The sequence below is a fragment of the Caenorhabditis remanei genome, chromosome X (assembly GCF_010183535.1).
Source record: "Caenorhabditis remanei strain PX506 chromosome X, whole genome shotgun sequence".
Classification (NCBI taxonomy): Eukaryota; Metazoa; Nematoda; class Chromadorea; order Rhabditida; family Rhabditidae; genus Caenorhabditis; species Caenorhabditis remanei.
The window spans coordinates 299,159-324,045 of record NC_071333.1 but is presented as its reverse complement, the minus strand read 5'-3'; the positions used below and the strand labels follow the sequence as shown (position 1 = coordinate 324,045).

At 38.9% G+C, this 24,887-nt stretch overlaps 5 protein-coding genes across 5 annotated transcripts; 4 read left to right on the top strand and 1 right to left on the bottom strand.

Moving 5' to 3' along the window:
- Window positions 1–3,783: 3,783 nt before the first annotated feature.
- On the top strand, window positions 3,784–4,434 carry GCK72_022112 (uncharacterized protein; the record flags this gene model as incomplete). Its single annotated transcript, XM_003106857.2, has 3 exons — window positions 3,784–4,119; window positions 4,168–4,263; window positions 4,315–4,434. The coding sequence occupies 3 exons, from the start codon at window positions 3,784–3,786 to the stop codon at window positions 4,432–4,434; spliced, it is 552 nt and encodes a 183-aa protein (XP_003106905.2).
- Window positions 4,435–6,491: 2,057 nt separating this feature from the next.
- Window positions 6,492–7,016, top strand: GCK72_022111 (uncharacterized protein; the record flags this gene model as incomplete). The annotated part of the gene is made up of 1 exon (XM_003106802.2): window positions 6,492–7,016. The coding sequence occupies one exon, from the start codon at window positions 6,492–6,494 to the stop codon at window positions 7,014–7,016; it is 525 nt and encodes a 174-aa protein (XP_003106850.1).
- A 1,195-nt stretch (window positions 7,017–8,211) lies between these two features.
- On the top strand, window positions 8,212–8,893 carry GCK72_022110 (uncharacterized protein; the record flags this gene model as incomplete). The annotated part of the gene is made up of 3 exons (XM_053734661.1): window positions 8,212–8,352; window positions 8,586–8,671; window positions 8,737–8,893. The coding sequence occupies 3 exons, from the start codon at window positions 8,212–8,214 to the stop codon at window positions 8,891–8,893; spliced, it is 384 nt and encodes a 127-aa protein (XP_053578227.1).
- A 1,348-nt stretch (window positions 8,894–10,241) lies between these two features.
- On the top strand, window positions 10,242–10,733 carry GCK72_022109 (uncharacterized protein; the record flags this gene model as incomplete). The annotated part of the gene is made up of 3 exons (XM_053734660.1): window positions 10,242–10,285; window positions 10,414–10,510; window positions 10,560–10,733. 3 exons carry the CDS (start codon window positions 10,242–10,244, stop codon window positions 10,731–10,733), a joined length of 315 nt encoding a protein of 104 aa, XP_053578226.1.
- Window positions 10,734–16,359: 5,626 nt separating this feature from the next.
- On the bottom strand, window positions 16,360–18,037 carry GCK72_022108 (uncharacterized protein; the record flags this gene model as incomplete). Its single annotated transcript, XM_053734659.1, has 6 exons — window positions 16,360–16,423; window positions 16,474–16,597; window positions 16,641–16,980; window positions 17,027–17,122; window positions 17,171–17,623; window positions 17,969–18,037. The coding sequence occupies 6 exons, from the start codon at window positions 18,035–18,037 to the stop codon at window positions 16,360–16,362; spliced, it is 1,146 nt and encodes a 381-aa protein (XP_053578225.1).
- Window positions 18,038–24,887: the final 6,850 nt, after the last annotated feature.

Sequence of the window (24,887 nt, the reverse complement as noted above, 5' to 3'; positions counted from 1 at the left end):
TTGAAAACGTGAGTAGATTTTGGACAAAGTTAATTTGTTGCAGACCAAAACCAAGAAAATCAGATGAATCCTCCTGAAGGAAGTGACGGTTGCACCTTATACAAGCAATAAGACACTACATACATTGTACAGTAATGCAAACTGGGCCAATTGAATTATCACGCCTTTTGATAAATATTGCGCGGAGAAAAGGGAAAGATTAATTAACCGGGGAAGGATTGCGAAAAAGTAGGTGAGAAGCGAAAAAAGAGTGGACGGTAAAATGATAGAATGTTGTACACGAGAAAGGAATAGAGAAGAACAGAAGATATTTGTTGATTGAGTAACACGGAATGAAATTAGGACAAACGCCGATCAAATGGCCGGATGAGTAGATTGATGTCTCCAGATACACAACCGATGGAAAAGGTTTCTCCCTCCTTATTCTCTTTCGAGAAACACATTCTTCTCCCGCCTCTTCTGACAAATTACGGAAGGAATTGGAGATGAAAGCGCGCAACGTTGAGTATGATGAACGAGAACGGGGAATTTTGGAGTTCAAACAGACAATAAGGTTCATTAAGATCAAAAAATTGGAATAGTAAAGTAATTATAATTTTCCCTTTTTTCATTAATTATCTTATTTTAGTTTTTGCAAAAAATGTGTGAGCAGCACTGTTTAATTTTCTTCAATTATGCTAATTTTGAGTATTCCGCCAGTGCCTCTGTTAATGGCGTGGTGGTTTGGAAGCAATTTTGGTTGTCTCAATTTTTGAGTGTTGTGCTCGTTTTATGGACTGCTTTTCATAAAATATCTATGGAAGTCATAATTTTGAGTTGTCTGTTCAGTGTTCAGATGTTGGGTTCTCATTTTATAAAAAAAGCTCTTCCTAAAAACTATACCATGCTAGACATCCAATCGGAAGTTTACTTTTTTGTTTTCAAGCCATCGTATTACTTTTTCAAAAACATGTATGTAATTTTCAGCTCTTTATTTCATAAAATCTGCTTTCATTCATTTAAAATTCATGTAGGATTCTCGCACAATCTTTTTCAACATCTCCTGTTTATTACGGTAATATTGTCGCAATTTGAAAACCATTTTACTGCTTCTTTAATTGCGAAACCTCCTTTCTCTCTTATTTTTCCGGAACAAGAACAATCAGAGACTCGTTTTGATTCACGAAGAAAACATTAGTTAGTAGAGAGATTGCATATATGGAAAACTTGGATTTAAGGGAGAGGGAGAAGATGCAAGGGTGAGGAGGAAGAAAAAAGTGAGAGTGAAAGATAAATGAAGCCTTTCAAGAGGACATCCAGCAGTTATAAAGTAGAGAAGTAAAGGGGACTGCGAATATTTTGGTGATTTTACGGGTTTACATGTGGGAGTCAGGAAAAAAGTTATAACCAGACCTATCAAGCAGGTTATAACTCTGAGAATAATTTTTACTCAGAATGTGAAAAAAGCTTGGTATAAGGGACCTGATCTTAATGTATTCCTTTTGTTATTTTACTTTTGTCAATAAATATATATATAAACCCTTAACCAAACGTTTTTGGATAAAAAACTGTCATTTGTTGCGTTGCAAAATTGACAAACAATAAATTCTAGGGGTTTTTTTAATTTCTACATTTTCACTGAAACTCTGACATGGAAAATCCTTGAAGGTTATATTTTCAAATGACTCAAGAATTTGGTAGACAATTCGGCAGGAAAAACTTAACCAGAAGAGAAGGTTGGCGGGTCATACCTTGGCTCTCAGAAGGATTTAGCAGAAATTTATTTTTAAATCCTACGGACGCGAAAGTGGGGGCCAAATTCTTGAGTTGAGAACTTCCCTGGTCAGAGTACCCGACTCAGTGTTTTCCTTCATCTCGGTAAACTTTTCCTAGATCTTATCTATCCGTTATCTGATTGTATCCACCGTCGCAAAGTAACACTAATTTCCATATAAATTTTCGCTCACTTCTCTTCATATTTTTAAAGTTCAGAGATATCATACAGTTGGGAATTCACATTTCAAGTTCCTAGTTATATTTTCTTTGGAAATCGGGAAACTCAGACAGAAAATACCTTACCAACTTTGTTTTATTAGCGTTTCATTCTTCCCTAGCCTTCATAATTTCCATGTGACAACTCTCTTTTTGTTTTCAAAATATAATTTCCATCCTTTGAGACCAACACACGTGCTTTTAAAATACCTGCGACAAATGTTCAGGTTCAGATATCGAGTGTAATGTTCTTTTCTATCTTTTCAACACCCCCTCCCACCTTCTCTTTTTTTGAATGAAAACTTTCTCCTCTTCTCAGTGAAAAAAGAGAGTGAGATGATCGTCTTTGGCATTATAAACTTCTCTAAACATCTTTTTTTTTACGAGAATCTTCTTCTGTAGAATAATTGGTAAACACCATACGCCAAATGTCAGATGACGTTTCCCAAAATGCCAAATCTCGGCCCACACAAAAACGGCCTCCTCACATTTAGAACCTTCGTTCTCCATAGTCGTTTTTGTTGTGCCCTTCAAGAGTCACGCTACGGAAGACACTCATTTCCCCCTTTTATTTCACCACCCTTTCCTTTTCGCCATCCGTTTCCCCCGAACCCTTCATTTTCTTCTCTATCTCTTTCTCCTTTCCACCCGTCATGAAATTAATTCCATTCTCTTCGCGCCGGTCGCCTTTTCGGTGGTCGGTGTAATCTCCCTCTCTTTTTTTCTCTCTCTTTTTCTCGCACGAGAGAAAAAAATAGTGAGAGTTAGAGAAGCAGCAACCGCGCTGCCTTGAACTCTTTTCGTTGTTTATGCTATTCATTCAGGTTCAACGTTTCGCAATTTTTGGAGTTTCTCCCATTTTTCACCTATTTTTGTGATTTTTTCGCTGTTTTGCTTGAAATTTTGTTGTAAATACATAAGTTATCATTTTGAAAATTTTAGTTGGTTGCTGGTTGCCACCCAAACCTGGAAGTATTCACAATGGATAATGAAATGTGAGTTTTTTTGAAATATGTTTATGCATAGTAGTTCAGTTTTCTAAAGAACATGAAAAATAAAAAAGGTTTTAAATTTTTTTGCAAGTTTTTATAAAATAGTTTTTTTTAGAACAGAACTGTTCTTAGAAAAGTTCATACTTGTCAAGCCTCGGCGCGGCCGGGCCTCCTTGAAAAATTTCTGAAACCCCAGAATGCCCGGGTTCGAAACAGAAACCAATTTTTTCATAGAAAGTTTGAACATTTTTGATGTTTTTTACCAGAATATCTCCTAATGATAGTCGAAAATTTGACTTTTTCGTTGAAAAATTCAAAAGCGTTCTTTTTTTGAGAAGCATTAACTTCCCGTAATGCAAGCCTACCGTAGTATTGAGGCGCAACCCAATTCTAAGCTAGTCTGACTCTGCCCAAGATAGATATTTCTCACAATCCTCTCTTTTCATAACCAGTAATTTGAATTATTCCCACTAGACTCAAACCTACGAAACCCTGCCTTATTTCATATGCCTAATTCTAGACTTGAGAACAAAACAAAGGCTTATGCTAAAATTATTAGTTGAGCCAATCTCACGACTTCTTAAAATTCCCACGAAATTGTCCCCAGATACATTTAGACGTTCTCACAGACAGAAAAAATATGCATTTGTTTTCTGTAATGTCAGCTTACCGTAATCTCCAGTATCTAGTATACGCCTCAAAACTTATGTTTTTCACTATCCTCTTTCTTCATAACCAGAAATTAAAATTATTCCTACTAGACGCAAGCATACAAAGCCCTGCCTCTTTTCATATTCATATTTTCAGTCTGGAAAACGAAATGGATGTTCGGCCATACCAACTGGCTCAGAGAAGAGATTTCGAGTTCCGCTTCGAGAATCAACCGTTCGTGGTGAACGAGGAGGTGCAGAACCCGCTCAACGTTCGCATCATCAACTTGTTGCACGATCGGACTCTCGATGCTCTCTACGAAGTGCACGACAAGGTCGAGCAGGCGCTGGAGGTCTCGCAAGCTACCTTCGAAGCTTTGATGTCCTGTGAGGAGACCAGTGGTGACTACAAATGCTTGTTCGACACCGAGGTTCACTCAAACATCTTTGTTGAGGTCTGCGAAGGAGATGCGCTTCTTGACAAGCTGAAGGAGTTTCCATCGAAGGTAATTTTACAGTCAAAGTATTCAAAAAATAACGCAATTTATTTTTAGTGGACTGTTCACGACGCCTTCTACCAAATGGCGGACTTGATCACTGGTCGTGTCTCGTGCAGCAGCAGTGATCAGATGATCATGTTCAAGATGCGTGTAAGTACCTATAACCTTTTTTACAAACAAAAATACAATAATATTTTCCAGTGGAACGTTGACAAGCGTCACTTCGTCATTGAGAGTCTCAACCACATCACCAACGACGCGATGTTCCCACCACCAATCTTCGGACAAGACCCGCCAGTGCTTCGTTACCACCGTCCATAAATTTCTCTTCAACGTTTTTAATTTTGTAGTCCACTGACTAGTTTTGTCCTTGATGAGTCTCCTTTTCTTCTCCCAGTGCGGTTGTGATCTCTTTGCCACACTTTTTTTCCAGTTTTCATGACTTTTTGAAGATGAAATAAAACTGTTGACTGCAAACTTTTTTGGATAGATATTTCATTCATATGAATGTTTTGACGCGACAGACGTATAGAAAACGTAAGAAAAGAATACTCGTCGACAAAAAAGACGAAAAAGAAAGTTTTGGTTGAGAATAGAAAATCGATAGGACAATGCGACACAGAGATGGTCGCTGCAAGTCGTCGCATTGATCATTTTTAGTCATTGGAAATTGTTACACCGCCTATTTCCTGTCGTTGTAAATTTCTTGTGACGACGAACATTCTGTTCATTCTCCTACCCTCTAGATTCTTACCCTCTTTTCTCTCATTTTTTTGCCCTCTCACCAATACTACTAGCTACAATCTTCATCAAACAATAACTTATTCCCCCTGCCGCGTTATTTCTGAAGCATGATGAAAAACATATAATCTGCGTCTCTCTTTCTTGGAAACCACTTCAAAAACAACAATTACACGGGGGAGGGTGAACAAGGCGTATAAGATAATCTCTATGGTTACCGACTCTCGGCTCTCTCTCTTTTCCTGCATCTCGCTTGATTTTCTTTTGGTATTTTTTCCGTTGTGGCCGGCTATATACTTTTTTTTTGGAATATTATATAAATTAGCAGAAATTTGTCGTTTTTTGAGTTTGATTTCGAATTTAATTACACAGAAGAATTAGTTAGACGTTTGGGCACATACATATGCAATTATGAAAGTGTGTCGATGAATTATGCATCACTTTTGGTTGACAAGATATGTTTACTTTGACACTGTTTTATTGAAGTAGGAATAGTATCATTTCACTCCTCTCTCTTGTACTTTTCTTACTACCACCGGGGGACATCATTAGTGGTAATTTCAAATTTGATCTGAAGGTACAAAAAAAACAAGAAATCACACCACCTAAATTATACATCTCTTACCATACTTGTCACGGGCCGGGCCGATTTTCAAATTTTCACTGGTGCGGCCCAGTCGCTCAAATATCTTCCGAAAAACTTTTTTGGTGTAGTTTTTGGGGCATTTTGTGCAAAACTTCGATTAAATTGAAGAATTTAAGTAGTTCTACAGTAAATTTAGGAAGAAAATAATACTTGAAAACTTCCACCGCGGCTCGTGAAATGACAATTATGCCTCTTACATTTTAAAATTTTTCCATTTTTCGACGACTTGCTCCTATTCAGTATAATTAATGTTTTTTTTAAAGCCAGCTTTTACAATAATCTTGATAACTTTGTCCTTGAAATCAGTAAAACCCTTTTCTTTCAAAAATTTCAATATATCGTAACCTTGAAATTAACTCGAGTTTTTTTTCCATCACTGTCCCCTAAGAATGTTCAAAATTATATGTATAAATTCCCGCAAACGTTATTATTATAGTTTTATTTTCCGAGAGGAGATATAGCAAATAACAAGATTTTGTGATAAAATATCTGATTTGGATATTAGTAGCCGTCGCTGTTTTTAGGAGTTGTAACTATATTGTTTCCCAGAAAAATCACTGCAGTAACGATTAAAAAAATTTTTTTTTCGAATTGTTCTGTATATTTCTAATCTTAACACTTCGAAAACATAGGAATAGAAAAAATTGAAAAATAAAGAAACATGCTTGACCAGAGAGCACACTTCCTTTTCATCACGGTTACTAAATTTCAGCCAATTTATAATTTGTGTCCCCTCGTGTAACATTGAAACGGAATAGATTGTTCATTTTTCTCACATTTTCTTAAAAAATGACTCCCTGGTGTAGTTTTTTTTCAGCTTGTCAGTTTATTCAATGTGTTTAGTCCTGCCGATAAACCTACCATAAGTCCGAATACTGTAAGTTTCGAAATTATCATTATCTGACAATTTAAACTCAATTTCTTTCTCTATTCTTCTCGTTCGAAGCTTATAGACCTTCAACCTAATCATCTTTTTTCTAGGTAAACCATTATGAATACCGAGTTTGCTGCCAAAACCAATGACAGCCTTCCCAACTACATCATCGAAACGGATTGCGGACAACAGTGGCAAGTGGCACTTAAAGTTATCAATCAGTCCCTCACGATAATGCAAGAAATTCGAAACCGTGGTTCAGAAGAATCGCCTATCCTGATCTCGGAAATCAGAGCCGAAGCAATGGAGAAAGTTCTAGAATGGTGTCACCGTCATAAGGATGATGCTCCGTTTGTCGCCAACCGGCCGTGCATCAAACACCACCGGCACAGCAAAGCACGCCCGATTCCACTTCCAAAATGGGATAAGACATTTTTGGGTGACATGAATACGATTCTCCTTCTTCAAGTGTTGGACGCAACGACTACTTTGAAAATCCCGAAACTTATGGAGTACACCTGCCAAATTGTTGGAAAATTGGCGATGAAGAAGACGGCAGATGATATTCGAAAGCTCTTCACTGACGGTGAAGAGGGGAGGGATCTTACTCAACCAGGACCATCTCATTCTCGAAGAATGTAAATTACGTTTGTGATAAACACGTTTTCTGTTTGCAATATCATACTTCACTTCATTTGTATATAAATAATATGGAAAGTACATGTTTTTGATTGGAACAAATAAGCAAAATCATGTCTTCGCCGAAATTTGGATCCGGGATCTTTAATGGGCAACATCCACTTAGAAAATGACTTGAAAGAAGAAAAATCAAAAAGCTGAGATATTTTAGACAAAATAATCCTAGACTTTTAGTTGCCTACTGTAGACAATTCAAACTTTAATTCAAATATTTTCTTTGAGAACCGAGCGGTATATCTCGGTTCTCAAAGAAAATATTTAAAAGCTGCTAACTGACAAAATATAGCTTAATATCCTACGGTATATGATTTCAGTGAGATTGGTCCTCATTCGAAAAGTGTCTTTAGGTCAGTATTTATTGTCTCATTGTTTTAAATGCTGTGATATGGGTAATTAACAAAAACATTTTTGATTACAGTGACAAATATCGTCGGTTACAGTGACCAAATGGCCGGTTTTTTTTCACAAAGTCCTTTCCAACCGTATAACAAGTAAAAAAGGCGCACCTGGCGCTGCTTGTTTGCAGTGGTATATTTCGTTTCCCAAAGGAAATATCAAAATGCTCCTAACTGACAAAATATAGCTCAATGGTCATAGAATATTTCTTCAGTTTGAACAGTTTTTATATTTTTAAAGACAGTCGAGATAGGATGCTTCACACTTTTGCCACTATTACAGACTATACGGCATGTAAAAAATTCTATACCAAAACAAAATCTTACTATTTTCATAACCGGACACTAACCGGATATTTGATTACTCAATCCTCTGAATTGATAGACTATATGTATATCACCGTTCTTACTCATAGTTTTATTAGTCACCAGATGTGCAAGTCGCAGCTCATCTTATTACGTGCTTCGCTACATTGTCATATACACCAAGCTGGAGTTTCACTGAATATTGTTGCAAGGCCAGTTTGGACACCAAACTGTGGTACGGCAGTTTAACATTATATTTTTCTGCGTATCACAAAAATCTGATATTGAGTCATTGCGCATCCATTGTTCTTTGTATCTTTATTGAGGTCCGCGGAAGATTTTGATTTGAATTATAAAGAACCTTGTTGTGCTCTTCTCTTACTATTTTTTCTGTCTGCATTCAATATTTTTTCAAAGAAAACTTCTGATTTACAGAAATGAGCTACTATCTTCACGATGTATTCTTCGACAAACGTCGCACGTACGATTTCGACGTCGACGAGGACCCTGAGGATCAAAACAAACCAATGAGCCACTGGCAAAGAAACATCCGGAAGAGACTGTTGGGAGGAGATAAGGTAAGTACTAATCAAAGAGATTCTCTATGAATGTGAGACATATTTTATGTTCCAAATACTCTAAAAACTTACTAAATACCTTGAAAGTAAAAATCAAACAATTTCTAAGAGAAAAACCGAAAGCCAGTTATAGGTACGGAAAACGGAAAATTGCTGGAATTTTTGAGCTCCGGAATTTTTTTGGAAACGTTGCAAATCACTTGAAAATGAATAGTAATAGAATTATGGTTTAGGTGAAGCTAAAATCAAACTTTGCAGTTGCCTCCCATGTCCAACTCGGAACTAGACCAGAAGAAGAGAAGAACTCCATGAGGAAGACGTGATGTACTTGCATAGTAAGAGATTTTCAAGCATCTTTATATTATAGACATTGTTTATTTACAGCTACACGCCAAGAGAGTCCAAGTTCACTCCTGGAATACTCAGTGATAGACTGAGGGACGCAATAGGTCTTCGTGATGGAGAACTTCCATTGCACATTCATAAAATGAGGAATATGGGAATTATGGAAGGGTATCCTCCGGATATCTTAGAAAGATGATGTTCCCAGGATACAATATCAACAATCTTATTGTGATTACACATAGTGAATGGAAGATGGATGAGATGGGACCAACACCACGGCTCGAGATGTTGGTCTACCCGGGATTGAACACTCTTTTCAAAGAAAAAAAGAAGGACGGAACGTGTGTTAAACTGGCTGTGGTAATAATATTTATTGAAGATAAAATATAGGCGCTCGCCTCGGCTTTTATACTGACCAGAGGCGGAGCTTAAACATAAATGTGTGGGTGGAGGAATTTAATATTAATAATAAAAAAGATAGAATGATTCAAGGCTCAATCTTATGAATCATCTGATTGGGGGAGCGGGAAAGAGAAAGAGGAAAAGTGGGAGAGTGTAAAGTACAATCGAGCACACTCCCGGCTTTCAGAAAGAAAAAATTAGAGAAAGTTACAGTTAACAAAGTTTAAATTATGTTGTTACTGTAGCCGTCCATTCGACGAAGTTGGCGTGGTTGACTGACGTCCACATGTTTTCGTTTGTCCTGGCGGCATCCTTGAATTGGAAGTCTCTCTGTGTAGAGAGAGGCTCCCGGCGAGCAGAAGTGGTTGCTGTGCGTCTCCTTTATTTCTCTGACCTTGTTGGTTACAGAGCGTTATCCGAAGCGTTCTACTTTCTGCTTTGCAATGCGGTGGTAGTGTTGGGACGATATTGGTGTCCGCAACAGGTGTTTCCATCAATGGACGTCGTTGTCCTGTTGATGAGTGAATGATGTTCTTCTGGAAGAAGCGAACTGTGTGTTCCGTCTTCTTCGTTGGTCTTGATTGTCGTCCAATTCGTGGAGCGAGGAGCGACAAAATCTTTCAAATGTCCCGTTTTCGATTGCGAGACTGGTGTCAAAATGCTCGAGGATCTGCGGATGTCCAAGCAGCGTAATGACGAAAGGTGAAGTTTGAAGATGCATCGGAGGTGCATCTTCCTTCTGGTTGTTTAGTTCCTCCTGGAACCACAACCCGCGTGATCTTCCTTAACTGAACCATCCTACGTCTTCTTCGGAATACTAGTACAGCTAAGCCCACAGCCAGTGCCTGCCACGCGGGACTTAGGCCGCACCGGGTTGAAACCCACGATGCACCATGTGTTAAACTGGCTGTGGTAATAATATTTATTGAAGATAAAATATAGGCGCTCGCCTCGGCTTTTATACTGACCAGAGGCGGAGCTTAAACATAAATGTGTGGGTGGAGGAATTTAATATTAATAATAAAAAAGATAGAATGATTCAAGGCTCAATCTTATGAATCATCTGATTGGGGGAGCGGGAAAGAGAAAGAGGAAAAGTGGGAGAGTGTAAAGTACAATCGAGCACAGAACGCCAGTGGTCTATGACACCATACCTTTCCGGAAATTTCGAAGGATACACCACCAGGTAAGAATTCCATGCTATTTTCCTTTGAGAACGCCAACATTGTCAGTTTTTCAGCACATAGCTAACAAGCATTACTGAAACGAACAAGATAGGATCCGAAAAGAAAAAGAGTGGTACGCGAACTTTAGGAAGCAAAGAAACGCAACAACGGAGTGGGATGTGGAAGAAGACTTCATCCACCCTCCTGAAATTGAAAGAAGAGCACCAACACGGAAAATCAGATTGGTAAACAGTGAAATAAAATGTCAGTCATGTGTTTGAATAGAATTTTTAGGGAGAATCGAAGGAACAGCAAGTTAAGGTGTCTGTTCCAGCGAAACCCAGTATGCAACCGGGATTGGAAGACTTCAAAACAGGAATCCTCCTATTCAAAACAAGCGGAGACAACTATGGATCGGGAGACATACACAAAAAGGTTACGAAGGTTCTCCAACCATCTAAATTTTAATTTTTTCAATCTTATTCACATTCACTTATTTCTCACTTAATTTGTTCGATCGTTTTTGTCAGTGTATTTCTCTTATCATGTGTTCACAATGACAAACTTTTTAGTGTAAACATTAGCTTCAGCAATTACACTGACCGAATTTGTCAGTGTATTTTTACAGTGACCAAATTTGTCATTGTAAATTTTCATTTACAGTGACCGATTTGTCAGTGTATTTTTTTCATCATGTGTTTACAATGACAAGTTTCTTAGTGTAAGCGGTAAATTCAGCGACTACAGTAACCAATTTGCCAGTTTATTTCTCAAAAAGATCATGAAGATTCTACAACCACAATTTTAATTTTTTCAATCTTGTTCATATTCTCTTTTTCTCACTTAATAGCTTTAAACGTTACCTCTATATTCTTTTCTTTAAATGTTTTGTTGTTATACTGTTACAGTTGTAATGTGTCTTTTCCTTGTTCTGTTCTAACAAATATCATTCCAAAAATCATTTTCTCCTCATTGGAATAAAGATGTAGAATTGCAACTTCTCTCTTTTATTTTCTTTCTTTTCCCTCCATCTCTAACATTGTACTCTGTTGCATCTTCTCTCTCGCCTCTATTCGCATCGCCTTGCTAGTCGACGTCTACTTGGCACGATGCCAAGAAGCACCAGCAGTCCGGCCGGATGGCAAAAGACGCCCCGTGTTGGGAAGACAGAAAGAAGACGGGGACAGTAGGAATAGTAGGCGAGAAGAGGAGAGTACAAAAACATTGGGCGAAGGAGAGTGCGAGACGAGCAGAGATAATTGGCACGCTGCCAAGAAATTTGCGCGCGAAGAGGAGAAGAGAGGGGGAGGGGCAGAGAAAAAGAATGAGAGTGAGAGAGTGTGTGGCTTTGGTGCAAGTGAAAGAAATCACAGAAAACAGAAAAAAAAGAATTTTGTGACAAATCTGGAATGAAAATCGAAAATTACAAAGTAGGGCGATACGGGTGTCAAAATGTTGAGAATGCAATAATGGACCGGATTGAAGCTGTGGAAAACATCAAAATCAGTGATTGTTACCAGGAGACTTCAACATGCAAACGAATCCAGTTTTTACTCTGTGCAAAGGGCGCAAAAAGCTTTTCAGACTAGGTTTCACATTTCAGATCACCATTCTTCTTAACCTGCGGCGGCTTACTCCAAGGAACATAATTCAAAAAAAAAATTCATAAAAATGTCTATAAGAGTATAAGAACAACAATCAGAACTCAAAATGTTCTAACATCATGAAAATCCTCCAAAACGTTTTTACCAGCCAGACGGCGTTAGAGTTGCATGTTTCCACTGCAGTTGTTCTGGCAATAGGAGATATAATTAGCATGATTATAATTTTTCATTATTTATAGATTTTTTGCTTCTATCTTTAAATGGGACTGATTGTCTTTTTTCCAAACTTATTATCTTAAATAGCTTTGGTTCATATCAGAGATGTCGTAAAGAGTATTGAAAAAAAAATAGTGCTCTTCGGAACCTTGAATTTGCTCGGTGATGTCACGAATGGAGTCCTCAGGAAGAAATCGGCAGAAAGAGCCTTTGGAGGAAAATTTGTTGCAAGCAGTGCGTGTCAAATGTAAAAAGGAGTCGGAGGTTTGACCATGCTAAAGACCGCTTCATTTCTGCCAATCTACTGTCACGCCCCAATCATTCCGGTCAACGCAGGAACTTCCACTAAGTTCAGATTAAAATGTATGCATCCCACGCTTAAAGTCGGAAGCATTGCTCACGAAAACTCACAAGACTGTTCATGTTTTCGACGGCATTCCTGCTACTATGTCAAAATTGAACCACAGTAATTGAACTTGAAAGAACTACCGCCCACCCACAAATAGATTCAATCGGCTCTTCGTTTCCTGCTCTCTTAGTGGATAGGAGGTCTTGGATCAATGTAGCTATTGCTTCGATTCTCGGCAGAACCCCGCATCAGGCACGCAACATTTACCCGTTGAGCAACAGGCGCGCAACACTGCAGCATCAGGAACGCATCATTCAAACGCGCTTCGTTTTCTGAAACGTGTCGGCAGCACGTGTGCAGCAACTAGGATGCGGCAGCGTATCCGCAACACTGCAGCAACAGACCCGCTGCTCTCCAGCAGCACCTAGGCAACATTCAGCAAGTGCGCTCCATCTTTTCCAGTTACGAAAACTTATAGTTTTATTCACTTTTTCCTATTTTTCTGTTTTTCATACAAATGTTTTCTCTGGATTTATTTTATGAAAATAATTCTCCCCGTTTATTGGAATAAAAATACGTGTGTCTATAGAAACAAAACAATCACATTTCAGCTTTCAACTGCTAAAAAGACAACATCACCGCCAGTCGAGCCTAATAGGATTTCAGGAAAAATGAAAAGGTGAGATTTTTTCAATACTCTATATATTGTCGCGACAAAAAAGTTCTGACATTTTTTACCGACGCGTGTTTGCGGACGTAGTGCTAAATTATTATATTTTGAACTGAGTCCGCAAACACGCGTCGGTAAAAAATGTCAGAACTTTTTTATTTCGATAATAAGTTTTACGTCTTTTTTCAGAAATTTGAACGATAGGAAGCGACGAGGATTTCAAAGCAAGCTGAATGCAACATCATCGAAAATTAATTCATAAATTGTACTATTTTTTCACATATGTATACATTTTCGTGAATTGTACTATGTTCAGATTTATGTACATCTATTATAGGTTGTAGTTGTATTTAAGTTTTGTAAATAAATGTAATTAAATAAATAGTAAACTGTCTTCGGTGCAAGAAACTATAGCAAAGGAGGCAGCGGCCTAATTTTAGCAGCGCCAGAGCAGCACAGCAGCAACCTTTCCGCAACACGTACGCTACAGTACCGCAGCACAACCGCATCAGGCACGCACTCTACGCTTGCCTGCTGCTGGACTGCTGCGAGCCTGGTGCGGGTTTCTGCCGAGTTGGTCCCTTCGTCAATAATGTAGATACAGAAAGCAGCGTCGAAAACTTGAGTTTGTTAACATTCCATGTCAATAATGAGAACCTCTGGAGACACCCAAGGCCGCCCACCATAGTTGTCCGGAATCCGGATTCCGGAAATTCAGGATTCCGGAATTCCGGGTTTTTTTTGACATTCGGGTTCCGGTTCCGGATTCCGGAAAATGAAAATGTTCATTCCGGTTCCGGATTCCGGATTCCGGAAAATGAAAATTTGCATTCCGATTCCGGATTCCGGATTCCGGTTTTTTGAATTTTTTTTCCGGAATCCTGAAGTTTAAATTTTAAAATTTTTTTTTGAGTTTTAAAGACAACTGCATTACTTCTTTTTCGGTTTTGAACCTCAAAAGTGGTTTTAAACTTTATATATCATTAAAAACACTCGAAAAAATGACTTGGCCTTGCAAATTTATCGGACCATTCCGGATTCCGGATTCCGAGAAATTCCGGAATTCCGGGTTTTTTCGTCATTCCGGTTCCGGATTCCGGATTCCGCATTTCGAAAATTAGATTCCGGTTCCGGATTCCGTATTCCGGAAAATCTAAAATCTCATTCCGGTTCCGGATTCCGGAAATAAAAAAATCTCATTCCGGTTCCGGATTCCGGATTCCGGAAACTGAAAAATCGCATTCCGTACAACACTGCCGCCCACTACCTGGGATACTGCCGCTAAGATGATGTCTGTTAACCGAGAAAAATATTGGCGAAAGAAAAAACGGAGCGGCCAAAATTTTACTGCGATTTGCCTAAAAATTATTACAAAGCTTGTCACTTGATAAAACTAGCGATCCGTCACTGTCGGATAACCAAAAACCGACTTTGGCAAGTTTAAAGAATCAAATGTTATCCTCGGAAGACAAAATTGGTGTCACTTTGAAATGAGATGGAGAAATTACGCAATTGAAGTTGGACTTGAAACTCTACCAAACACACCATTCAAGATATCCCATCAATTTTTTGTTTGTGCGGTGACCTCCGAGTGATAACTCGAGGCTGAAAACAGCTGAAGTTCCCCTGAGCTCGTCTGCACCCGCAAGAGTGATTGCAATAAGAAGGCTTCAAATGTAAACCGATTTTGATAGATTTCATTCAAGAACTCTGATGATGTTGATTTCACATTCCCAAAATACAACGGAACATCTAGAACCCTAGTATTCCGAAGAAAATGGAGACCCAGCAAATCTCATTTCCCGGTAATTCTCATTGTTCCGTATATTTGACCCGTAGGTTAATGATACTGTTCAGCTTTCCGTCTCTGCAGGTGTTCCGGATGCAAAAATCGACATGTTGGATATGTGGTTGACTATTCAAGTCTGATTGTTAGCTGTTAGACGTAACAAATGAGATATGCAAAGAGAAATGAAGGCCGAACGTACACAATTTTCATTTCCCGGTATTTTCATTGTTCCCAATTTTCAACCCGTCGGTTAATAATACTTTTTTCAGATCTCCGTCTCGGCACATACAGCAAGAGTAGTCTGGTTTGTCCGGCGTCAGAAAATGAAAAAACTCAATGAATGTTCTGGCAGAAAATGTGAAGTTGGAGGTCGAACTGATGTTGCGAGTGTTGCCGTTCAGGTGGAACGAGATAAAATGGGCAGCGTGGTGTTGCTGAGCAAGATTTCGATTCAGCAATTGTGTTGACACTGAGAAATACAACACACAAAAACCCACAACAGACTACAGTACGTCATCGTTCACTCGGAGAGCTTTAAATAATCCCGGACCGCCACGTCCAAGTAGGATACTTGAAGAAACATGAATTCATAAGTCAATAAACGTCAACACTTGTTTCGTGAGACAAAACACATTAAAGATAGTGAAAACATATTGCATATGCGTTGTCTTTACAGTGAGTTTTCCCAGTTGATTTCTTCTATTTAGTAAACTATTTTAGATAAGGTACCCTGTACGTCAGTAAGATGGAACTTCGCGTCTAACAATCACTGACTTGAATTCACTGGCAGATCTGGAATTTCATCAGGCCCCAATGATATTAATTTGGAGCCGGATTTGAATTCCGTCTTGTGAAGATTTCGTCAGAAGTTTGTCATCGACCGATCGATCATCAGAAGTTATTCGCCTACCGGACGTTCAAGACCATGTGCTTCCAACAACTAAAACAATAGCATGGGATCCTAGAACTCTCCAATCAAGGTGATCGACCTTTGGGAGTACAGTAATAAGATTTCATCCAAGCCACACCAGGTCGGCTGCTTTGACAAAAATTTTGACGGATGACGGTGAAATTTTTAATGTTCAAAATTAGAATAAGCCAGACTATCCCATAAGGTTTTAAAACCCTAAAATTTGAAACTGCTGATCAAAAATTCAATTTGAGAAAAATACACTCCAAAAATTTGAAATTGTTAATTGCTTGTAAATGATAATATATTTTTCAAAAAATTCAAACTTCAATTTTCAGAAATAATAACAAGTAGTAGGGACCTAATTGATAATGGGAGAAGGGCAGTTTGTATTGTGGGAATCCAAGATTTGACAGCAGTGAGATGTGAAGAGTCATGTGAGCGGGAATTTGTCAGGAGAGCAATACTTCAAGCAGTAAAACCGATTCGAGCAGAAGAACAAAACAAGCAAAAGGATAAATATGAAATTGAAAAATTAAAATATGAAATTAAAAAATTAATGCACTTTCACACGAACCAGGTATTTGATTTGAATCTGGTCCACGTCGTATACAATATATCTGAAAATATTTATCATTACTAAAAAACGTGGAATTGTTGGTAAACATACTCATTGTATAAAAGAAAATAGTCGATGTTGTAGGTTCCTTGAAGTTGTTGGTGAACTTCGCCTGTTGGGACCATGAAGCCATCAGGATGAGAGAATTCTCCACTAGGACATTCCCGCCCAACACCTTAAAATGTGATTGTTAATCGAATTATTTTACAGAATCTAACCTTTAACCGATTGAGTCCCTTCTGGAAGTGTGTCCTTTGAAATGTCTGTCGCTTGCATCCTAAGGTCCATCTTTCCGAGTGCCACATCGCACAGCAGCAGGTACGCCTCATCCTTAGAGTTCGCTCGGCAGTAGGACAAGCTTTTACTGAACATGTCGGCAAAGTATACTCCTTTTCCAAACATGTATCCGGTTCCTGGGGCTTCTGGAGGAGCAATTCGAAGGCCTTGACCGAGGATTCCAGCCAAGTTCATCCGTTTAGAACCATGCCAGAGGAGACGCCGATTTCCGATTTCTTTCTTGAATTTTGTGGACTCCCACTGTCGATTGATTTCGAGAATCTTAATTTCACTCATACTTGAAAAATTTTTAGACTAAAAATCTTACATCAATCAGATCACATTTCATAACATGAGTCGATCCTTGAGTATTCTTCATAAAGTTCTCAATCAATACGTAGTCAGAGGAGTTTTTGTCGAGAGGCTGAAAGAAAAAAACGATTATCTAGTTTTCAAAAAAACTTTATCTCACCGTCATTGAACATTCCAACCTTTTATAGTGTGTGTCCACTGGGTCCACACCAGGGATCGTCCGGCTATCTATTCCACAGATTTCATCCAATTGGAGATCCCCAATTGCTTTCAGCAGATCAACCTTCTCATTGACCTTATCGAGAGTGTCAATCAATTCCGGCAACTTGAACCCAAAGTTATGAGGGACAATCGTATGAAATTTGTTGGTGGAATCAACGATCTTCATTTGATCCAGCGGAACCTCGGAGAGGACGTTGAGGAGGTCCTTGAGAACCCCATATGCCAAATCGATTTGATTATGTGAAAGACGTCCAAGTGGTATGTTATTGTGATCCATCTTGAACGGCTTCAACTCGGATTTCTTGTTTTCAATTTTGAAGATCGACATTACAATCTCTTTGACGGGAGTAGGAAGCTTGGTTTTGGTTCCAAAAAGAATTTTGTGACAAATCTGGAATGAAAATCGAAAATTACAAAGTAGGGCGATACGGGTGTCAAAATGTTGAGAATGCAATAATGGACCGGATTGAAGCTGTGGAAAACATCAAAATCAGTGATTGTTACCAGGAGACTTCAACATGCAAACGAATCCAGTTTTTACTCTGTGCAAAGGGCGCAAAAAGCTTTTCAGACTAGGTTTCACATTTCAGATCACCATTCTTCTTAACCTGCGGCGGCTTACTCCAAGGAACATAATTCAAAAAAAAAATTCATAAAAATGTCTATAAGAGTATAAGAACAACAATCAGAACTCAAAATGTTCTAACATCATGAAAATCCTCCAAAACGTTTTTACCAGCCAGACGGCGTTAGAGTTGCATGTTTCCACTGCAGTTGTTCTGGCAATAGGAGATATAATTAGCATGATTATAATTTTTCATTATTTATAGATTTTTTGCTTCTATCTTTAAATGGGACTGATTGTCTTTTTTCCAAACTTATTATCTTAAATAGCTTTGGTTCATATCAGAGATGTCGTAAAGAGTATTGAAAAAAAAATAGTGCTCTTCGGAACCTTGAATTTGCTCGGTGATGTCACGAATGGAGTCCTCAGGAAGAAATCGGCAGAAAGAGCCTTTGGAGGAAAATTTGTTGCAAGCAGTGCGTGTCAAATGTAAAAAGGAGTCGGAGGTTTGACCATGCTAAAGACCGCTTCATTTCTGCCAATCTACTGTCACGCCCCAATCATTCCGGTCAACGCAGGAACTTCCACTAAGTTCAGATTAAAATGTATGCATCCCACGCTTAAAGTCGGAAGCATTGCTCACGAAAACTCACAAGACTGTTCATGTTTTCGACGGCATTCCTGCTACTATGTCAAAATTGAACCACAGTAATTGAACTTGAAAGAACTACCGCCCACCCACAAATAGATTGAATCGGCTCTTCGTTTCCTGCTCTCTTAGTGGATAGGAGGTCTTGGATCAATGTAGCTATTGCTTCGATTCTCGGCAGAACCCCGCATCAGGCACGCAACATTTACCCGTTGAGCAACAGGCGCGCAACACTGCAGCATCAGGAACGCATCATTCAAACGCGCTTCGTTTTCTGAAACGTGTCGGCAGCACGTGTGCAGCAACTAGGATGCGGCAGCGTATCCGCAACACTGCAGCAACAGACCCGCTGCTCTCCAGCAGCACCTAGGCAACATTCAGCAAGTGCGCTCCATCTTTTCCAGTTACGAAAACTTATAGTTTTATTCACTTTTTCCTATTTTTCTGTTTTTCATACAAATGTTTTCTCTGGATTTATTTTATGAAAATAATTCTCCCCGTTTATTGGAATAAAAATACGTGTGTCTATAGAAACAAAACAATCACATTTCAGCTTTCAACTGCTAAAAAGACAACATCACCGCCAGTCGAGCCTAATAGGATTTCAGGAAAAATGAAAAGGTGAGATTTTTTCAATACTCTATATATTGTCGCGACAAAAAAGTTCTGACATTTTTTACCGACGCGTGTTTGCGGACGTAGTGCTAAATTATTATATTTTGAACTGAGTCCGCAAACACGCGTCGGTAAAAAATGTCAGAACTTTTTTATTTCGATAATAAGTTTTACGTCTTTTTTCAGAAATTTGAACGATAGGAAGCGACGAGGATTTCAAAGCAAGCTGAATGCAACATCATCGAAAATTAATTCATAAATTGTACTATTTTTTCACATATGTATACATTTTCGTGAATTGTACTATGTTCAGATTTATGTACATCTATTATAGGTTGTAGTTGTATTTAAGTTTTGTAAATAAATGTAATTAAATAAATAGTAAACTGTCTTCGGTGCAAGAAACTATAGCAAAGGAGGCAGCGGCCTAATTTTAGCAGCGCCAGAGCAGCACAGCAGCAACCTTTCCGCAACACGTACGCTACAGTACCGCAGCACAACCGCATCAGGCACGCACTCTACGCTTGCCTGCTGCTGGACTGCTGCGAGCCTGGTGCGGGTTTCTGCCGAGTTGGTCCCTTCGTCAATAATGTAGATACAGAAAGCAGCGTCGAAAACTTGAGTTTGTTAACATTCCATGTCAATAATGAGAACCTCTGGAGACACCCAAGGCCGCCCACCATAGTTGTCCGGAATCCGGATTCCGGAAATTCAGGATTCCGGAATTCCGGGTTTTTTTTGACATTCGGGTTCCGGTTCCGGATTCCGGAAAATGAAAATGTTCATTCCGGTTCCGGATTCCGGATTCCGGAAAATGAAAATTTGCATTCCGATTCCGGATTCCGGATTCCGGTTTTTTGAATTTTTTTTCCGGAATCCTGAAGTTTAAATTTTAAAATTTTTTTTTGAGTTTTAAAGACAACTGCATTACTTCTTTTTCGGTTTTGAACCTCAAAAGTGGTTTTAAACTTTATATATCATTAAAAACACTCGAAAAAATGACTTGGCCTTGCAAATTTATCGGACCATTCCGGATTCCGGATTCCGAGAAATTCCGGAATTCCGGGTTTTTTCGTCATTCCGGTTCCGGATTCCGGATTCCGCATTTCGAAAATTAGATTCCGGTTCCGGATTCCGTATTCCGGAAAATCTAAAATCTCATTCCGGTTCCGGATTCCGGAAATAAAAAAATCTCATTCCGGTTCCGGATTCCGGATTCCGGAAACTGAAAAATCGCATTCCGTACAACACTGCCGCCCACTACCTGGGATACTGCCGCTAAGATGATGTCTGTTAACCGAGAAAAATATTGGCGAAAGAAAAAACGGAGCGGCCAAAATTTTACTGCGATTTGCCTAAAAATTATTACAAAGCTTGTCACTTGATAAAACTAGCGATCCGTCACTGTCGGATAACCAAAAACCGACTTTGGCAAGTTTAAAGAATCAAATGTTATCCTCGGAAGACAAAATTGGTGTCACTTTGAAATGAGATGGAGAAATTACGCAATTGAAGTTGGACTTGAAACTCTACCAAACACACCATTCAAGATATCCCATCAATTTTTTGTTTGTGCGGTGACCTCCGAGTGATAACTCGAGGCTGAAAACAGCTGAAGTTCCCCTGAGCTCGTCTGCACCCGCAAGAGTGATTGCAATAAGAAGGCTTCAAATGTAAACCGATTTTGATAGATTTCATTCAAGAACTCTGATGATGTTGATTTCACATTCCCAAAATACAACGGAACATCTAGAACCCTAGTATTCCGAAGAAAATGGAGACCCAGCAAATCTCATTTCCCGGTAATTCTCATTGTTCCGTATATTTGACCCGTAGGTTAATGATACTGTTCAGCTTTCCGTCTCTGCAGGTGTTCCGGATGCAAAAATCGACATGTTGGATATGTGGTTGACTATTCAAGTCTGATTGTTAGCTGTTAGACGTAACAAATGAGATATGCAAAGAGAAATGAAGGCCGAACGTACACAATTTTCATTTCCCGGTATTTTCATTGTTCCCAATTTTCAACCCGTCGGTTAATAATACTTTTTTCAGATCTCCGTCTCGGCACATACAGCAAGAGTAGTCTGGTTTGTCCGGCGTCAGAAAATGAAAAAACTCAATGAATGTTCTGGCAGAAAATGTGAAGTTGGAGGTCGAACTGATGTTGCGAGTGTTGCCGTTCAGGTGGAACGAGATAAAATGGGCAGCGTGGTGTTGCTGAGCAAGATTTCGATTCAGCAATTGTGTTGACACTGAGAAATACAACACACAAAAACCCACAACAGACTACAGTACGTCATCGTTCACTCGGAGAGCTTTAAATAATCCCGGACCGCCACGTCCAAGTAGGATACTTGAAGAAACATGAATTCATAAGTCAATAAACGTCAACACTTGTTTCGTGAGACAAAACACATTAAAGATAGTGAAAACATATTGCATATGCGTTGTCTTTACAGTGAGTTTTCCCAGTTGATTTCTTCTATTTAGTAAACTATTTTAGATAAGGTACCCTGTACGTCAGTAAGATGGAACTTCGCGTCTAACAATCACTGACTTGAATTCACTGGCAGATCTGGAATTTCATCAGGCCCCAATGATATTAATTTGGAGCCGGATTTGAATTCCGTCTTGTGAAGATTTCGTCAGAAGTTTGTCATCGACCGATCGATCATCAGAAGTTATTCGCCTACCGGACGTTCAAGACCATGTGCTTCCAACAACTAAAACAATAGCATGGGATCCTAGAACTCTCCAATCAAGGTGATCGACCTTTGGGAGTACAGTAATAAGATTTCATCCAAGCCACACCAGGTCGGCTGCTTTGACAAAAATTTTGACGGATGACGGTGAAATTTTTAATGTTCAAAATTAGAATAAGCCAGACTATCCCATAAGGTTTTAAAACCCTAAAATTTGAAACTGCTGATCAAAAATTCAATTTGAGAAAAATACACTCCAAAAATTTGAAATTGTTAATTGCTTGTAAATGATAATATATTTTTCAAAAAATTCAAACTTCAATTTTCAGAAATAATAACAAGTAGTAGGGACCTAATTGATAATGGGAGAAGGGCAGTTTGTATTGTGGGAATCCAAGATTTGACAGCAGTGAGATGTGAAGAGTCATGTGAGCGGGAATTTGTCAGGAGAGCAATACTTCAAGCAGTAAAACCGATTCGAGCAGAAGAACAAAACAAGCAAAAGGATAAATATGAAATTGAAAAATTAAAATATGAAATTAAAAAATTAATGCACTTTCACACGAACCAGGTATTTGATTTGAATCTGGTCCACGTCGTATACAATATATCTGAAAATATTTATCATTACTAAAAAACGTGGAATTGTTGGTAAACATACTCATTGTATAAAAGAAAATAGTCGATGTTGTAGGTTCCTTGAAGTTGTTGGTGAACTTCGCCTGTTGGGACCATGAAGCCATCAGGATGAGAGAATTCTCCACTAGGACATTCCCGCCCAACACCTTAAAATGTGATTGTTAATCGAATTATTTTACAGAATCTAACCTTTAACCGATTGAGTCCCTTCTGGAAGTGTGTCCTTTGAAATGTCTGTCGCTTGCATCCTAAGGTCCATCTTTCCGAGTGCCACATCGCACAGCAGCAGGTACGCCTCATCCTTAGAGTTCGCTCGGCAGTAGGACAAGCTTTTACTGAACATGTCGGCAAAGTATACTCCTTTTCCAAACATGTATCCGGTTCCTGGGGCTTCTGGAGGAGCAATTCGAAGGCCTTGACCGAGGATTCCAGCCAAGTTCATCCGTTTAGAACCATGCCAGAGGAGACGCCGATTTCCGATTTCTTTCTTGAATTTTGTGGACTCCCACTGTCGATTGATTTCGAGAATCTTAATTTCACTCATACTTGAAAAATTTTTAGACTAAAAATCTTACATCAATCAGATCACATTTCATAACATGAGTCGATCCTTGAGTATTCTTCATAAAGTTCTCAATCAATACGTAGTCAGAGGAGTTTTTGTCGAGAGGCTGAAAGAAAAAAACGATTATCTAGTTTTCAAAAAAACTTTATCTCACCGTCATTGAACATTCCAACCTTTTATAGTGTGTGTCCACTGGGTCCACACCAGGGATCGTCCGGCTATCTATTCCACAGATTTCATCCAATTGGAGATCCCCAATTGCTTTCAGCAGATCAACCTTCTCATTGACCTTATCGAGAGTGTCAATCAATTCCGGCAACTTGAACCCAAAGTTATGAGGGACAATCGTATGAAATTTGTTGGTGGAATCAACGATCTTCATTTGATCCAGCGGAACCTCGGAGAGGACGTTGAGGAGGTCCTTGAGAACCCCATATGCCAAATCGATTTGATTATGTGAAAGACGTCCAAGTGGTATGTTATTGTGATCCATCTTGAACGGCTTCAACTCGGATTTCTTGTTTTCAATTTTGAAGATCGACATTACAATCTCTTTGACGGGAGTAGGAAGCTTGGTTTTGGTTCCAGGAGCGACGTTTTCCAGGATTTCGGCCTAAAAATGAAATTGTAATAAAATTCATAATATTTATTTATTTATTTGACTTACAAATTCCGAGTAATTCGTTTCGACATAACCGAATGCTTCAGGCATTTTTTGAAATTGTTTTCTATGCTCCCAGCTATTTTTCGTCTTTTCTTTGAAAATCTTCTTGAACGCCTCGACCGCCTCATCTTTCCTTAAATAAGGCTGATGCTTGTGTTTTCCAATATTGGTGCCCATTCGTCCCCAGGAATGGTATACATAGTAGAACTCAAATGCATCATGCTTCAACAACTGAATTTTATAGTATGAGTTTCTATTTTCGGTGACATCACTGAGAGACAATGTTGCATGGTAGAGATCTCCATCAATTTCATTCTTGAGCACGTGAGTTGTCTCTGCATTCTCGAACTTAGCATCCACAACGGTTCCATTTTTGATCAAATAAGTGTTGCTGTTACCATCACGGGTGGTGGTTTTGGGGAAATAAATAGAATCAAACACTTCAGCTGCATACATGAACGGTTTGGCACTCTTTCGTACAGCAAAGCCATCGTCTTCCTCTTCTTCAATATAAAGACGTTCAGAGAATAAATTGAAATCAAAATTTGGAAATTGCTGTCGAAGACTATCAGTCGGTTTGAACGGTCTTCTTACTGGATTCTTCGATTCAAATGAGCATTTTGTGTACTCTGTCACGTATCCAGTACAGATATACGTACGACTCGTTGATTTATAGACAATGGTTCCATTGGAGCACTTTGAACAATCTCTCGGCACACCAAACACGGCATTATCCACAAGGCGCTCAATCAGTTGTGCTGATTCGTATTCCTCCTCTTCAGAAATTTCTTGAGAGTTTTTGGTGAACAGTTTCGATCTCTCCCAATTCGATAGACTCTCGATAACCTGACGACATGCCCACAGTTTGTTGACTTGATTCTGAAAATATTTTTTTAACAAAAAATCTTTGTTTTTAAGTTTGTCCCAGCATTATCAAATGTGTATGGCCCGTTTCAACCAAACAAAATGTTAATTAACGTCATCTCAACTACTAAATTTTTGCTTGAATAGATCTGCAAAGTTTCGTTGTTTCGTAGCCTTGCGTTTCCTCGCCGACACAGTTTCTCGCCTTCACCATTCCCTCACCACTTCTTTCACCCCGTCAAACCGTTAACCTAGTGGCGGCAAACGATTTTCTTCTCTATTTCTCTAAAACCTCTAATTCTCTAGTTTTCGCTATATATGGAATTGAAAAGCATTCTGAACAATCTTTTGTAGGGACGACCTTTATCCCACATCCAACCCTTTGTTTC